A 16,804-nucleotide genomic window follows, 5' to 3' on the forward strand; every position below is an offset into this window, starting at 1 on the left:
TTAACAATCTAAAATAAACAACACAAATAAAAAGGAGATAAGAACCAAAATCCTCACTGTTTCTTTTACTTTTCTGGCGACTTGGGCCATATTTTATTATTTCTGTTGATCATGGTAACAATCTTGACTGAATTGTCAGATTATTCACTGTTGTCAATGTCAAACTATTGTATTTCTATTGCAATTTGCATTTTATATCTTTGCATTACAGTTTGTTTTTGATGGAATAGGTGATAATGTTCAAAACAACTGACAACAGTTTGAAAAACAAAAATATTATTAATAACTGGTAAATAAGTCGTGGTTCAATTAATTCAAAAAGGTGTTATATTGCAATTAAAAACGAGTGAGAGACAAGAATGGGTGTGAAAGGCCTCTGGACAGTATTAACGCCATATAGTGAGAAAAAATCTTTACATGAAGTATGACCTCTTAAACAACCACAACATGTTATTGAAATATAAGTTGTTTTACTCACGGTATGTTAATATTATTTACAGATACGTGGTGAAACAGTTGCAGTTGATTTATCAGGATGGGTTTGCGACAGTCAGAATGTCACAGAGTACCACATACAGCCAAAGTTATATTTGAGGTAAGTATCTAGTTAAACTTTGGGTTGTTTATATATATAACACTTAGGATTAAAATAGTATAAATACTGCTAGCATGATAACAAAGATGAATTGAATAAAACCATGAAGTATTGGTAGAACATCAAAGAGCCATTTAGTATGATTGTAGCTTCCATTTCATATTCGTTAGTAATTTATCTCAAGACTACGAGAACCTACATTATTAGGCTTGCTTTAGCAATGCTTGAATAACATTATTAAATTCTAAAATATGCTAATAGTTTTAAAACTTGAACTATGATCTCTTTTTTCAGAAATCTATTCTTCAGAACTGTGTATTTGCTGCTAGCTGACATAAACCCTATATTTGTGCTGGAGGGGGATGCACCGGAGCTCAAGAGAGATGTCATGGCTGCCCGAAATGCTATCCAGTTCAAAGGGGCTGCCCCTCGCTCTGAGGCTGCAGTAAACAAGAAAAAACCTGATGTTGCTAGGAAGAGATTTAAAAATGTTCTCAAAGAAGTATGTAATATTTAATTTGTACTAAATAAAATTTTGCATACACCTGATTTCCTAACATTTTGAGAAAGAATAACAGATTTATGGTTTATAAATATAAGAAACTTCTTTGTTTTCAGTGTGAGTCTTTGCTGAAGACCCTTGGAGTCAGATGTGTGAAAGGTCATGGTGAGGCAGAAGCAACATGTGCGCAACTGAATGCTCAAGGTGTTTGTATTTATTTTCTATTCATTGCTCAATAAATTATATACTTACTTAGACTTAGGGCTTACAATGTAATATTTTGCTGGTATGTTACAGTGGCGGATTTACTGTAGTGTGCACTGGGGACATACCCTCAAACCTAATTTACTTGTGGTGTCACAATTCTTTCTTCTTTTTAAGTACTCTGGTATACTCTCTATGTACTTCCTTATGTAATCTCTTTTGTACTGCCCCTATGTTCTCTGCTGTACGCTATACCTTTTTTCTTCCTTATGTACTGATAATATATACTATGTCCTTTTCTCTACTTTTATAGTTGGTAGATGCAGTAGTATCACAAGACTCGGACTGCTTCGCTTACGGGGCTCGTCGCGTGTACCGCAATTTCAGCGTGTCCAACTCAGCAGGGGGCGGCGCCATGCAGGGCTCCGTCGACTGTTATGACGCGGCTGCTATGTATAAGAGCAATGGTAAACTTATTCTTAAATTTTTTGTGACATACTTTCTTGTGGTTACTTTACCCGCGGTTTCATCCGTGTTCCGGAACTGTTTTGCGTACCTGGATGGAGATAAAAAAGTAACCTACATCCTTCCCCAGGATATAAGTTGCCAATTCGGTTCAGCTATTTCTGAATTGAGTTATGAATTGTGTAACTAACACAACTTACTTTTATTTACAGAATGAATCTTGTATGTAGATGTGGTTAAAGACTATAACACATTTTTCAGGCTTTGGACGCAACAAAATGGTGGCCTTAGCATTACTATGCGGGTGTGACTATGGCCTGGGTGCTTGTGGTTCATCTATAAACACAGCTGTGTCTTTCCTCCACACTATTCCTGAAAAGGATGTCATACCGAGGTAAGTAAAAGAGTATTTTTAGTTCCAGTCGGCTTTAGAGCATGTTCAGGCAAAATATTACAATGTTTTTGCACTGGCGTTAAAAATAAATAATTTTCAGTCGTAAGAATGGTGGATAAAAACGTGGCTATATTTCCAATGACATTTCCAGGCTTTTGTCCTGGGTGACGGACACGGATCGCTACGATGAAAAGAGTCGCTGGCTGTCGGCACCCGGGCGCTGTGACCGCTGCGGACACTTCGGTCGCACGCACGGCAAGAGCGGTTGTCCTGTGTGCGTCACAAATCGCGGCTGTGATGATACTGGACACAAGTAATGCATATTTTAATATTTAGTTATAAGAAGTTATAGTCACAAAAAGCTTCCGATAGAAAGAGATGCAAAATGGCAGGCTATAGGGTAGGTCTTTGCCCATTACTGGGATGGTATAGGCTGAATAAAACAAAAGTTATAAGAATTATATTTCCAATAATCTTGTAAGTCCTAAGGCGTTTGTATGAACAATACAAGCTCGTGAGCCGATTAGCTTATTTCAGACTCGTCAAGATACATAGTACACTCTGATGTAGTTCGAAACTCAATTTACAAAATAATGTAAGATTTCGTTTTTCAAGAATTAGGCCTCAGGTGGTAGAGGATAACAATTATTTTGCTGGTCTTCACAGGAGTGAGTAAGCTTCTCTGCAATGGATAAGTTCAAATGTCGTTGCATTAGAATCATTAATAAAGCTGTATGTTATGTCCTGTGCTGTGACTAAGTCTTAAATGTTCAATTTATATTTTCTAGGGCGAAAGTAGCGGAGTTGAAGCGTGAGCTGTCACTGCGCAACCGGGCGCTGACATGCGGGGCTCCCTTCCCAGAGCCTAAAGTCATGAAGGAATTCATGAATACCCCTCCAGATGACATTGATGTGAATGCTCTGAAAAGGCCTACACCTAGCTTAATTCAATTTGTGGTAATTATTTACAGTACCTTATAGCAATCGCTAAGTTTTCGTATAGGTTTTATATGTGTGTTATATGTGCTTTTAGAAACTAATGACAAACAAGTTGGACTGGTCAGAAAGGTATTGTGTGGAGAAATTCTTGCCGCTGCTGACTAAATGGCACTTCCAAGACAATGTCCCTTGCAGAACTCTTCAGGCTTTGCTTATTAAGAAGAAGAGAAATCCAAGAGGTAAGGCCTTTTATGGCAAGCCAGCTGATATAAAAATATTTTCACGTGCTTTTTAATGTATTGCTTAGTGGTGGTAAATTGTGTTTTGTCTGTGTACAGGTGTCCCAAGTTACGAAGTTGTTTGGACTGATACTGAAGGTCAATATGACGGTCTGATTCCTGATGACCAGTTCGAAGGTAAAGCTCAAGCAATATGCGAATGATAGTTATTATAAACTGTAACAGATGATGTCTAGAAATCAACGTGATGCATATTTTATTTACAGATGGTGAGGATCCTTTGATTCCTTGGACTACAACTGAGAGGCAAGATTTGATGCTCAAGTATTATCCAAAAGTAGTAGAAGCCTACGAGGAGTCGATTAAAAAACCACCCAAAGAGAAGAAAACTAGAGGTCGTAAGAAGAAAGACAATGACAATACAAATACTGATAAACCTAAAAGAAAATATACCAAGAAACCTAAGACTGTGGTACCTGTTGATAGCGTCAACGCGTCTATGAAAGCAACTGGCACAAACACAAGCGCATTAAACGTCAGCGTAAATGTCAACAGATTAAAAAGAAAAATTAAAAACAATACAAAGAAAGGACAGAAAACACTGACCAGCTTCATTGCTAGCAAAAAGCGAAGAACAAGCAAACAAGTTATGCAATCTCTAAGAAAAAGCTTTAAAAATATTTCACTTAATTGCGAAGACAATATTATGGTAGCTGATGATAATTACCAGTTACAAGACAAACATTTTGATACCAATAAAGAAAATAAACCAAGTCCTCATTTTCTAAGTATGCTAAATAAGACTGACGATGAAATTGAAGATATTGATCTATCAGATATTATAGACAACATCATCTCAAGGCCTCCTGAAATAAAAACTGCCAAAGTAGACAATAAGGTAGTTAGATTAATCTTTGAAAAGTATTCAACTCCTAAGAAAATGAGTTTGAGGAAATCTGTATTGACGCAAATTCATAACAATTGTTCTACGCCACGAGATAGCCCTGTTAGGAAAAGTAATTTTAGATTTAGTACTAATAGTAATGATAATTCTATCATTGGCAAGGTGAATACGAGTTATTTTTTCGATAAGCTGACTGAAGATGGCGACGCGTTCGAGATGTCTTTGGAACATAAAGATGCTGTAGTGCACTTAGATTCTACTCTTGAATATAGCTTGCCTGCTGTTCGTTTGTAAGATATTGAAATTATGTTTCTAAATATACGATCTTTTTTTGCTATTCAAAAGTCTGGCGTTTTATTTCCCAACTAAAATTATTTGTTTTCTACAAATTTTATTAGGCCACACATGTATAGAATTGCATAGGTAGGCAGAGCTGCTGGCATACAGAACAGAATCTAACTCATCCGACTATAATTGTTTTATGCAATAATTTGAAGGCGAGCCAATTCACAATTTTAAATCTACACCACATTCATATGAAATTATCTACTTTCGACTTCTGAACTTGATTGAGGAGGCTGAGATTAAATGATGAAGAAGAAACGGCAGGATCCATCTCACCCATTCAATCTCAATCAAATAAATAAAGAACCATTGATATACTCCATCAGGCTATCTTACAAAAGCGGATGAGATGAGATAACCTTGAGTGGGTAAAAGGTGCATATTGTCTTTGACTCGGCCACTACTCAGCGCTCCTGAGTTTACGTACTACATTTTGCTTAGATACCTCTCCACTCTGCATAGGTGGAGTCTTCTGGTTGTATTCAGAAAGAAAGCTGGTAGCCGGCGCTGATCTATCAGCGCTTGTATATTTTTATACTATACTAGTTTCCGCTCACGGCTTCGCCCGCGTGGTGTGTTGATAAAAAGTAGCTTATGTGTTATCCAGGGTATCACCTATCTACATATCAAATTACAACCAAATCCGTCCAGCCGTTTTTGCGTGAAAGAATAACAAACATACATCCACACATTCTCACAAACTTTTACATTTCTATTAGTAGGATATTAGTAGGATGTATAAAATTACGCATACGTCAATTATTTCGCGCGCCTGCACCCTTCCTTATATTTGATAGGTAGATAGAATTCAGTTCCCAATTTGACGCACCGTGCTTTTGCAATCTTACAATTGCCTATGAGTACCTTGGCTGCCTTGTGACTTGTGTACCTATTTACTCCAGTAGATAGTAGTTAGTACCTATCCATAAATCAAACATTGATATTAATAGAATACTGAAGTTCAATGACTACTAAAATAAACATTACAGTCTGTAACAATGTTTTCGGCATATCTTAATTGATTTAAATGTAAATCTACAGTCTGTTTATGTACTAAACAAAGGATACAATATGAACAGAAATACGCAAACTTCGTTAAAATAATAGCGCAGTTGTTTTATACAAATATTTATTTATGTTTTGAATGCGATTATGCAAAAGCTTTCAAACAACAAAAGGAATTAGGGGCTACGTTAGTGTTTCGCCTGCTACGAGCTACGAATTCGTAGCGCGGTCTACGAACTATACGTAGCTGTTTGCTGGATTGTTTATAAAACGTGGAAATGTATTTTAATTGGTGCTTGCAAAAGTTTTAATTAGTTTTTTAACATGTATTTTTGTACTCATGTAGCATTAAGTGGTATATGAAAAATTAATGAGAAAAACCTTCATCCTTTTAAACCTTAACTCGTTTATTCCCGTCGAGCGAGTTTTATATCGATATTGTATTATCCCTTTTACGTTTTGTAATTAAGAATTAATTAACCTAATCCTCTTCACGCCCTGCACGTTATTGCTAATCAAAAGGGTTACGTGCAAATGTCAAAGTATCAAAATTTCCCTTATCAGTTTTCATATGATGGTCATTTGTTTCTTTTTTATACGTAATGGACTACTATAGGGGTCACAATTATGTGTAGCCAGCCCAAATAGCTTGAAATAAGAACTTAGGAGAGAAGAATAGTAGTGCAGTATAAAGCAGGCTCACGCCGGCTTCGGCACAATGGATATGTTTTTCCTGGAGTCGGCGTCAGCTGCAGCTTTCCCAGGGATATCAATTTGCGCAGTTTTAATCGTTTTCGATCACAGTTCAGCAGAAATATTCGGAGAATTTAAATTGTTAAAATGTCAATTTATTTTAACGGTAACCGTTAGGTTTTAATAAATAACTTAATAATAAAATATATTGTCATGTAGATACCTAACTAGGAGTCTTATCTAGGAGATTTCCTGTTATATATTTTGATGTCCTGTTATCCAACATTGAAACACTGTAGTGAATCCAGAGGTTGTTCATCTCACGACTTTAAACATCATTTGTACACAAGAATAGCACGCGGCGATAAGGTGTCTGATTAACATCATATACGACGCTCAGATCTCTAGGATTTATACTCAATTCAGACAAGTTCACAACAAGACGATGTCTAGATTTACAAAGTGTACGTTGAGGACGATCGAACCGTAAAATGCTACGAGAAAGTCTAAATCCTTTTTAACCTCGTCACTGTGTTAGAAGGAGAAGCGTGGCGGGTTTGTTCACCCCTGCGTCGTCAGATCTCGTAGCCAATCGGAGAGAGTCGGAGGCTGCGTCGCAGAGCGCGCGCGCGTGCCCGGCCGCTTCGTCATTGCGACGGAGGCTGTCGTGTGTCGGCGCTGGCCCGTGCGAGCGCTCGTCCCGCACCGCGCTGTGCGTCACCTGAGCCGCCGCGTCGAGTCGCGCGAACACGCCCTCGTGCCGCGCCGCAGCCGTGCCGTGTACTCTGTGTTGTCTGCGAGTAGCTCAGTGACCACGTTCCCAGGGACCGGCGATTGTGGCGCGATGTAAAGAAGCCGCGTCCGTTAATTTATGTGTAAGTGGATGCGTTGCGTGTGATCCCTAGTCCGCATGGCGATTGTCGACGCCGGTAACGATTTTCCGCATGCTAACAGCTCTGGCGAGTGGCATTCGGAATAAAAATGAATGAATTACGAAGCAGCCCGCCCTGGGGAACCGACCGTTGTATTTTAACCTCTACCCGGAGGGGATAGAGTCGCGCACGTGCGCTGTTGTCCCTGATCAGAATGAATACACTCCTTGACTTTCACACCACCGACCTACAGTCAATATTGAAAGCTAGCTCGTGTGCCTGTCAGTCTGCAGCTCGTCTATAAGTGCCTGTAGATAATATAACATTGCCAATGTAACAGGTGTCGTCTAATCTACTGCGAGTCAAGCTTGACATTGAAACTCCCAGTTATTGTTTTAAAAATCGATATCAGCTATTTATCACAAACTCGTCTTTCATCCCACGTTGTTGTTCGAAGGTTCAATATGACTTGTGCCGGGATTAATACGAATAGTATTATCACTGCTTTCTTCCTCGGTTTATGTGTTGTTTAACGTTCCATTAACAAAGATTTGGAGGAGCGAACAAAGCATATACGCTTTGTTGAATTCATTAACAGATTGATTAAATAATAACATACTTGATTTTTACGCAATACAAAATTTAGATAGAATCTTACAATTCACTGCAAACAGCAGTGAAGAGTACTTATTCAATTTGAAGGATTTTAATAAGGCAAAAAGCCCGCGTAGAAAATAATGATGAAAACTGTCAAAAGTAGTAACATCGTGAATTTCAAAAGGAAATGAAAAAACATTTATGTTGCGAACGCATGTCGGCACAAACTGTCGAACGAATCTTGTGTTTATATTGCTCACTCAGCGGTTTATGCGAAGCTAAAGATACTCACGAAAGTCATGACTCGACGTCCTTTGTGTTTTGATTTCGTAATTGGTTTATCTCAATTTTAAAAGCCATTACATCCTACTTTCGCTTAAAAGGACAAAGAAAATACATTGCCGTTTTATTACACGCTTTCTTTTGTGTAGTTAAGTGTAGCACGATATTTATGACTGAAAACGTTTGTTATTACATTTTGTCATTTTCATACATTTAAATATAAATATTTTTCTGCTTCATCAAAACACTAATATTGCACTCACAAAGTTAATCTACATCGTGCTTTAGTACCTGTATCTATGTTCAAAGAATTAGAGCATGTAATCAAAGATTGGATCTGTTGTAGTATTCTAGATTGATGGAAAGCTTTTAGGTGAACCAGAGAACTATCGTTCACATGCAACTATAGTAGTCGTTACATATGCGAAGAATCGACACATCCCAGGATCAGCTACACAAAGTCGCAAGCAGTCCACTTTGGCTCCCATGAGGCGACCTATAATGTTGCATATAAGATTCTCCGGGACATGTAACGACCATTATCTTTGTAAGTTATGGCGCTGATAATGGCAGTAAGCTATAAAATATTAAGGGGAAAACCTAATTTCAATGCTTATATTACCAAGAGGTACTGCACGAACAAGTAGAGTAGTACGGTCTAATAGATTTTGTCCTAATCCTATTAAAAGGCTCTCGCAGTAGATCGATATACAGAGTCAAGATTGAAACCTTAATTTGAACGAACAAAGCTATTTCCAAGATCGTTGGCGTACATTAAGAGCAACTGCGCCCACAATGGGCGGTCAAAGAAAATGTCAGAATATGAGAATACTCGCCCGATAACGGCCGAAAAGGTTTTTAGGCCACGAATTGCCAGAAGAGTACGAAAAACTAGAGTGAGTGGAATGCGGTGTAGGTATACGGGAGCATGTCTTGTTGTGCGGGAGTCTGGAACAACGAAAACATTCGGGGAGTGAGCGCGTGTCACAAGCAGGCCGCTACAAATAAATGGCGCATGTTTCGCACGTGACAGACGCTGAACGGCCGACACGACGGAAATTTCAACTGTTCACTTTTAAATATTTTGTTCACAATGCTTCCTTTGTACAGACATGCAAGCTGGCCCGTTGAATATTTTCACATTTTTGAAAATTCTTGCATTATTTCAGTCCAACGTGAAATGTTATAACTGCTTTTATTAAGGTATTTAGAGACTCAAACATTGTTGGTGCGGTATGCTAAATTACTTGCCAAAAGAGAAAACGTGACACAAGTGAATGAAGCATAAATGCATACCTTGCGGAGTCAAACAATACAAGAATTTATCATAATCATTTTATCATTTTTCCACGTCCTTCATACATTTTGAACAGATTTTTATATCTCTTTACTGCAGCTATAAAACGGTTCTTGCTCACCATGCATTATTATTATTAATACACGTTTTATTGAAGTTCTCTCACTGACGGCTGAAGGTGTGACATAAAAAATATCTCGTCCCGGTTATAAACGGCAAGGGGACATAAACAGTAAGCTCAGGAAAACGTAATAAAAGTTAGCAGAAGTATTCGCGCTGCGCTACCTACGTACTACGTAGCTGTTCTTTCTGACGGTGATAGATTGTTTCTTTGTCTACTTGAATTTGATATAAATTCTTGGAAATATCTCATTTTATAGTCTAGAGGGCAAGTACGTGACATAATATGCTTTACAGTGCAGTTACTGCATGCTTGCTTCAAAGACAGGAAAGTCTTAACATTTTGTATATTTATGATTTCCTAGTTATTCTTACGGCGACTATCAAGGAAAGCTTTGTGGGTAAAGCTCTTATCCATATTTTTACATTTTCCGAGAGTTCACGTCTTCGCAGAACAAACTATAGCGCTGTACAAACAAAAGCGCGGAATGTGAATGAGTTATCTCGGCAAAGTTTCATGTCCCACATTCTCTATCACCTTGTCAATGCGAACTTGGAATATTTCCTTCAGTCGCTATCAGAGTCAAACTTCCTCAAATGTTTTAATTGAATCCAAGTACAATGAAATGAACTAGCGGACATGGAAATCGACAGAAACTGTTCATTTACGTTCACGTTTGGAATTGGATGAAGTTTTCAAAATGATTTCAAGTTTTCGTTTTGAAAAGGTTCGTTTTCCTATTCAAAACGTTCTACTGATTTTGATTAAACTGTTGCTTTTTGGTTTTTGTGAGCGTCGCTTTGTTATTTTCTTATTGGTGCTCGTAGTAACTAGGGGATATTACATACGTATGTTAGCTATTACTAGATTTTATTCATTTTAAGACGTAAACTTTTGCCGTAATTGTTTTCCCACGTTAATATTTCTTTTGAAGTCATATATCGTCTGCTATATTTAGGTACACTTGACCGAAAATATTCTTCAAATAGTACCTTCTAAATAATTTGCCTGAATTACTTGATAGTTTTCCATCACACAAACAAGTTTACAGAGCAAATATTCGTAAAGTAAACATGTTACTTATTTGATTGAACCCTGGAGCGTGTCTCGTGAAAGATGAGTATTTTTACGGTGGCTGACATCCATCTGAAATGATGACGAATGCTGATACACTTGAGTGTATGGAGTGCCGAGTGCGCATACTGTACCTACGCTAGGAAAACACGGTTTGTTTATGTAATGGATAAAATAAATGCTATACCAGTAAACATAAGTGAATGCTAGCAAAACTACTAGCATGAATTTGTTTGAGCACCGAAAATACTCGTAATTTTAGACTAAATTATTATCATAATTATTTTGAAGTGCTAAATAGTTTATTGCAATTTGAGTTTAACAATTTGAAATGATTTCTTTAAGTAGCTCAAGACTTATTGGATTATTTTTCAATTATAGCAATACTTTTTCAGAATCAAATATTACTTTTTTTTCTGCATAGCTTCCAAAAAGTTATCTAAAATCTGCCAAATAAAATTTATTTGGAATCATATTTTCTGCTGGCAGAGGGGTGGCTTTTGTGGATCGACAGAGGTGACATCATTTGCCCACCTTAAAAGGGACAAAGCGTGAAATGAACAATCCTTTTATCTAATTTTACCCCCTAACGTGAAGCTAAAAGGAAGAGTTATGAATTCGTACACCATGCATGGTCGTGACGTTTGGTTTTAGCATTTCATTTTTCTTTTTTGAATGTGGGTTACTGAATATGATGAATGAGGCGTCTAGTGAGGCACGGCCCATTTCTTTTTATGTATGTACCTTGCTCTTACATTCACAGAGAATGTTTGTTAAATAAAAAGAGTGTGTTTGGTTACAAGCAAGAAAGTACTTGACTTCTGTGTGCCGATCAAATGAAACGTGCTTTCGATTTTAAATATTGAGAGTGTAATTTCAAGCAATGAAATAAGCACGTTTAAACGATATAAAACCGTATTCCTATATCTATATAAAGACATAAGAGAAGAAAAAAGATAAAAGTAATAAACTTTTAGTCTCTGAAGTTGCAGGCACAGTGAGATGTCTTGAAAAATGAGACGCATAAGTGAAACATGAACGAGACTTGTGAACTATTGCACAACTTTACTGATATTGCGGTTTAACTTAATACAGCGATTATGGTAAACAATCGACTTTCAGGTAGTTGTTATGAAATGTGTATAAACTTACTTTGGACAGTTTTTCTCTTACTGTATTGCTTATACATCAAACATGTGCCCATGTGCCAAAATTGAGAGGAGAATTGGGATGATCACAACGCGAGTAAATACAAATGTACGTGACAAGTACATACCCAATCTAACTAACAAGTTTATGTGGACAAGATGGAGTTGGTCCATGTTTGTACTAATAAAGAAGTATTGATCTGTCGCCTATTCTGTGTTGTCCGCATTTAGATCGTGTGCAGTTGTGGCCATCACGCCTATTTGTGGAGAACTAGGTCTACGCAAGTCTATTATGCACGAAGTATAGGCAGCCTGTAGAATGGTTACATTATATTATGCTTAGGTCTAAAAATACTGCTTTATAATGTAACACACGTGTGTATTCACTTGTTTTAATGAGAAATGTAACGGTCATTATTCCCATTTTGTTTAAATTAATAATAACTAATAACATTCCCACTTCGGTCATGGCAAACGTAGCATGCTTTTAGAGTCTGTGGCTTCATTGATAAAGGATCTCGATGACCGTACAACGCTTGCTTAGGGACGCGATTATTTGATGGCGTGAGGACGTACCTACCTTAGTTACGTATTATGAGACAACTAATTTCTCTACTTACAACGCGGAATAACGAGTTTAACTTAATTAACACTATATTAAGGTAATATTAGGATTATAAATACCAGATTAGGAACATAAGCGTGTTACCTAAATTATTCCGGATTAGCTAAATTAATCTTAGATGTAAACTTAGGGTTATCAAAAATCAGTGCGGTGAATCATAGAGTAATTAAATTAATATTAATGTTTATGCGTACATGCGGAAATACTGGCGCACAATCGCTTTCGCTACTCAAACCAAAAAACAAAAAGCAAATTAGAAAACAGTTGCACGGCGCGCCGTCTTAAACTAAGTGAAGCGCTGCTTTTAGTGTTAGCTTACATTGTAAATAAGGTGTAATGAGTAGTGAGTAGTGAGTAACGTGGTGTGGTTGTGCGCAGGCGGCGGCCGGTGAGCGACAGCGGGCGACGGACACATGGCTGCGCCGACCAGCTGATAGCATGCCGGCGGCGGCGCGCAGCTCCGCCCCGACATAGACCGTCACACTACGAGCGCCACATTCACGGGTACATTATGTCTTCACACCATCATCACGCACTGCATATACATCTTAAACTTATGCTCATCATCGTGTTTACTAGGTCATTAGACCTTTGTAGTCAAACGTTAACTCAGTTCGTGGTGCGTTTTTAAAGAACGCGTAGGTGCAGAATACATTACGAAAATGAAAAGTGTATATAGGTTATTAAATTAAAGAATCAATGAGAGTGAGTGAATATAAACACAAGAAATCAGTTCATAGTTTCTGTGCGGATAAACTTAAACAATATTGAATACAAAAAGTATAAGTAAACTAGTGACAGAATCACCCATTAAGTTATTAAATTAATTTAATTATCAATACTTTAATTTTAGAACAACACTCTAAATTATGTTGGTGATAATCCTTAAGAAATTACTAAGCTACTACACTAATTTCATGGAATATTGATGACTATGCAGCATGGCCGTTTATGTTCTTGACGTACGACAGATTGCTCTAATTCACAAACTTGGTTACAAGGGTCGCTGATATCGAATTATGTCCACAAAACTTTAGGCCAGCCCTCTAGGTATGTGCCTCTAGAACCCTTTGTTCAACACCAGAGAATTAAGGGTCGATGCGGTTCGATTTATGAAACATTTTGCCTGATCTTGCTATTTAGTGCGATCAACTATGCTACGTGCTACGCGCTACGTTCGTAGCACATGTGGTACGCGCTACGTACGATAGCTACGCAATGTAGCGTTTCGAATATTTTTATTCTGAATGTTTTCTTTAGTGAGATATTTTTTTACTTTAGAATGTTTAAAATGAAACAAATAGTGCAGCACTTTTGACTAACTGTTTCTTGCTTTAGATAATAGATTTTATAATACTTTATTTATATCTTCGCTTTCAAAAGGTACTTTTACAAAGAAATAATAATCATGTATAAAAAATGTTTCATGTTTGATGTATTAGATCGAATTCATTTTTACCAAATATAGGCACAAGGTTTTGTTTCATCTCCCGGATAATTTACACGCGGCGTAATGACTTTGCACCAAAAATAAAATTGCGGTGTTTTTGTGTTATGTTGTCGCGCGTCGAACACACCGATACTCATGGGAAATTTTTGTCACTGAACGGAAGTTCTGCTCATCGGGGAGCCGCTGTTTAACAATTTATGTGTATGTAGACTGTTAACACGTAACCTTCATGGATTCCACTCTGGTAAATATAAAACATTGGAGAGGCACAGCTCGGTCTCACCGGGGCCCAGGGGAAATTTTGTCGATCATTTGTGTCAGCACGGTACGTACTTTATCGATACACGCGTATGTTGCCTCATACCGTTTATCGTTATTTCGTGTGGAGCGATCCCGCGAGCATGACTGGATAAGGAGATGCGGGAGGAGGCTCCAACCAGGTTACTTAGCGAAATACTAAAGTAATTGAATGCGTATCGCCTTCAATAAAAACGTTCTTCCCGAGCAACGCAATGTGATGCGAAATTGAAACTACGTTTATCGACATGAGGAGAACTGCAAACTCGAAAATCGCGAGCCTTTTAATCATGATTATTGGCTATCAGAAAGCCACTACACGGATTTCAGCAGTTTATTTATTCTGGAATATTTCGAGGCGTAAACAAAGGCGCCTGTTGTTTTGGTAGTGAAGTCTATAGTCACATAGGTATGAAATCAAGACTACAATTCAAAGGCTGACTTGTTTGTTTGACAGGCTGTTGATTCGCTCTGAGCCTGACGGAGTATTGGCTGAAGCTTGCCGTTTGTTTAGTCACTGCACTTCTACGTCTATAGCTGCCGTTTGTCGGACAAATTTAGACCTTAAGATGACGCTTTGTTTCTAATCGCGTATATTCTTTTTGACAAAAATGTTTTGGAGTACATACACTCGAGTTATTATATAGATTATGTACGTTCATATGTAGTTGCAACCGCTGCAGTCGAGCTAAAATTCTTGATAAGGACAATTTGAGATCTAAGGTAGGGTTAACCCCCGATTGTTTGGGTCTTAAATAAAACTCAAACGTATATATCTCTAAAGAACTTTTTATTGACTAAACTACTTTTGAATGTTAGTTACATACAAACACTCACAATACATTATTTTGGAAGCAAACCTATCTGAAAGCCTGTTGTTGGTCAGTTAAGCCTTCATAAGCCAAACGAGTATAACAGGCAGTTGTGTTTATCAGAGCGGTGCACCACACTGATCTACGGAAGGGTCCCTCGAATCCCAGCAAATTGCTACTTTAGGAGCTGTCGTGTTTCTTATATACCTATACTCCTTATCATAGATGAAAGACGTATAACAGTTTCTGTAAGGGAAGGGTCGGTAAGATAAGAGAAATCATATATTGTCCATGCCTTTGTCTACTATTGTTCAGTTGATTATTATTATTGTGCTCAATCGAACGCTAACAATGATGACGCGGAGCTATTAATGTATATTGCTGTTAATACGTGTAAATGTCGGAATTAATATTAAAGGCCTTCTCATCAATGGTTCCAATGGAGGCTAGTTTGATGTTTGCAGTTTAGAATAGCGACTGTTATCCATAGCTATTCTAGAACGATCTATAGGTAAGCATCGGCATTCAGAAAGTATTTTTGGAATATGTTTGCATTAAAAAAATCGGTGCAGACTTCGTGAGAGCATAAGATTACATACGTCGTCAAAACATTTATGTAGAAAAGTGTAAGGTAAATACAGCATTTGTTCCTGGTCGTCTGTGAGGAGCAGATGTAAGGGCGGCCTGCTCTGACGGGGTCATTAGTTACGTGTCTCATTTGTCACGCACTTTGTTAAAGAGTTTTTCTTTCTTATTCTGTTCGCAGCCTCTCATTAATGCCCATCGCCGCTAAGGTCGGACGCGATGCTTATTAATTTTTCTAATGGAGCGGCCTATGGCCTAATAAGGGACTCCGGCGGCTTAGATAGTTTCTAATACTCTACTAGACTCGACCGGCCTATGAGAATACCTTCCCAGAAAAGTTTGTAACGCTCCCTCGACGCGCAGCTGTGTTAAACACAACTTAAAACAGACGCGTAATACAAAAAGTTTGCCAGTGGCCCAAGGGAGCATGAAAAATAGAAACTCTATTAAGTTTCAAAATATTATTTTGCTTTATTATCTACTTGGGAATACTCGCAGTTATATCCTGAGCCTATGTTAGTAACGCTGTATATGATTCGCATAAGTAAGTACTTAGTACAAACCAACGTCGAAATTAATTACATTTATGAAAGGAAAGTTTGGTTTAGGTAGTTTATTTCAAGCTGTCTGACCGTAACATTCGTCCGGCATATTTGTATACCTACTACAGACACGTAACCGTAGACGAGAAACCAAAATATTTACTTTTTATTCCTATTCATACAACAAAACGTCGTGAAACTTTTCGGTTGAGGGCTCTTCGTATGCATGAGTGAAAATTCCGGCACCGGCAACTTTTCCTCAGGACATGCATGAATAAGTAACGGCATTTGTCGAAGAAAATGAGAGATTTGCTGGCAGTTTAGTTAAAAGCGGTACACAAGGCGAGGGTAGTTTGTGTGTTTGCACAGGACGGCGTGTGACCTGACGCCGCCTTGAGCCTAGCTCCACAATAGCACATTGTTACTATTATTTGCTCGACCCGTTTTTCGAATTAGCCTTATTGAAATATAAAACTTTGTTTACCAACTTGGCACTCGCTACAGGTAACTCTGCAGGACATGTTTTCTGGTTAAAATTGTATTCCTGTGTAAAAGTGGCGCATGTAATTAAAGCCACATTGTACTCTTGTTTGCAGAGGACCTGGGATGATAATGTGAGAGTAAATATTTTTAACCCTTCCACCCTTTGCTTCATTTGTGCTTATACCTGATTTCTACTTGTATACCTACATGTACACAAGTAAAGCGACACGCTACCCACGCTTGTGTCCATTTTTGTTGTTCACAGTTGTTCAGGAAGTCAGCAAAACATTACTAACGACTGCTCTCGCATTAGCTTTGCTGCGACCGATGTTTT

General features: G+C 37.9%; 2 protein-coding genes across 13 annotated transcripts in view; both read left to right on the plus strand.

Annotated features, from left to right (window-relative positions):
• The first annotated feature begins 134 nt into the window (after positions 1-134).
• On the plus strand, positions 135-4,566 carry Gen (XPG-like endonuclease). Of its 2 annotated transcripts, none has more exons than XM_064034962.1 (11): positions 135-289; positions 501-595; positions 890-1,097; positions 1,214-1,303; positions 1,615-1,768; positions 2,028-2,160; positions 2,312-2,473; positions 2,949-3,117; positions 3,194-3,338; positions 3,438-3,515; positions 3,605-4,566. In XM_064034962.1, exons 3-11 carry the CDS (start codon positions 984-986, stop codon positions 4,534-4,536), a joined length of 1,977 nt encoding a protein of 658 aa, XP_063891032.1. In that variant the 5' UTR covers positions 135-289; positions 501-595; positions 890-983; the 3' UTR covers positions 4,537-4,566. The 2 variants fall into 2 exon arrangements, with proteins under 2 accessions (XP_063891032.1, XP_063891031.1); XM_064034961.1 differs by having other exon boundaries at positions 284-422.
• Positions 4,567-6,896: 2,330 nt separating this feature from the next.
• LOC110384351 (uncharacterized protein) overlaps positions 6,897-16,804 on the plus strand; it is an 81,595-nt gene continuing 71,687 nt past the window's right edge. For 7 of the 11 annotated variants that reach the window (XM_049842602.2, XM_064034683.1, XM_064034685.1 and 4 more), the window contains exons 1-2: positions 6,897-7,160; positions 12,680-12,805. The gene's annotated coding sequence lies outside the window, so the exon portion shown is untranslated. The remainder of the gene's footprint in view (positions 7,161-12,679; positions 12,806-16,804) is intronic. The other 4 variants (XM_049842603.2, XM_064034686.1, XM_049842604.2 and 1 more) reach the window with 2 other exon arrangements.

Source organism: Helicoverpa armigera, chromosome 5, assembly GCF_030705265.1.
Source record: "Helicoverpa armigera isolate CAAS_96S chromosome 5, ASM3070526v1, whole genome shotgun sequence".
Taxonomy (NCBI): Eukaryota; Metazoa; Arthropoda; class Insecta; order Lepidoptera; family Noctuidae; genus Helicoverpa; species Helicoverpa armigera.

What these genes read in the sequence shown, in the direction of transcription:
- Gen (XM_064034961.1), top strand. Translation starts at nt 360, where the DNA reads ATGGGTGTGAAAGGCCTCTGGACAGTATTAACGCCATATAGTGAGAAA. An exon ending in AGAAAAAATCTTTACATGAA is followed by an intron (nt 423 to 500) that starts GTATGACCTCTT and finishes TATTATTTACAG; the next exon opens with ATACGTGGTGAAACAGTTGC. An exon ending in CAGCCAAAGTTATATTTGAG is followed by an intron (nt 596 to 889) that starts GTAAGTATCTAG and finishes CTCTTTTTTCAG; the next exon opens with AAATCTATTCTTCAGAACTG.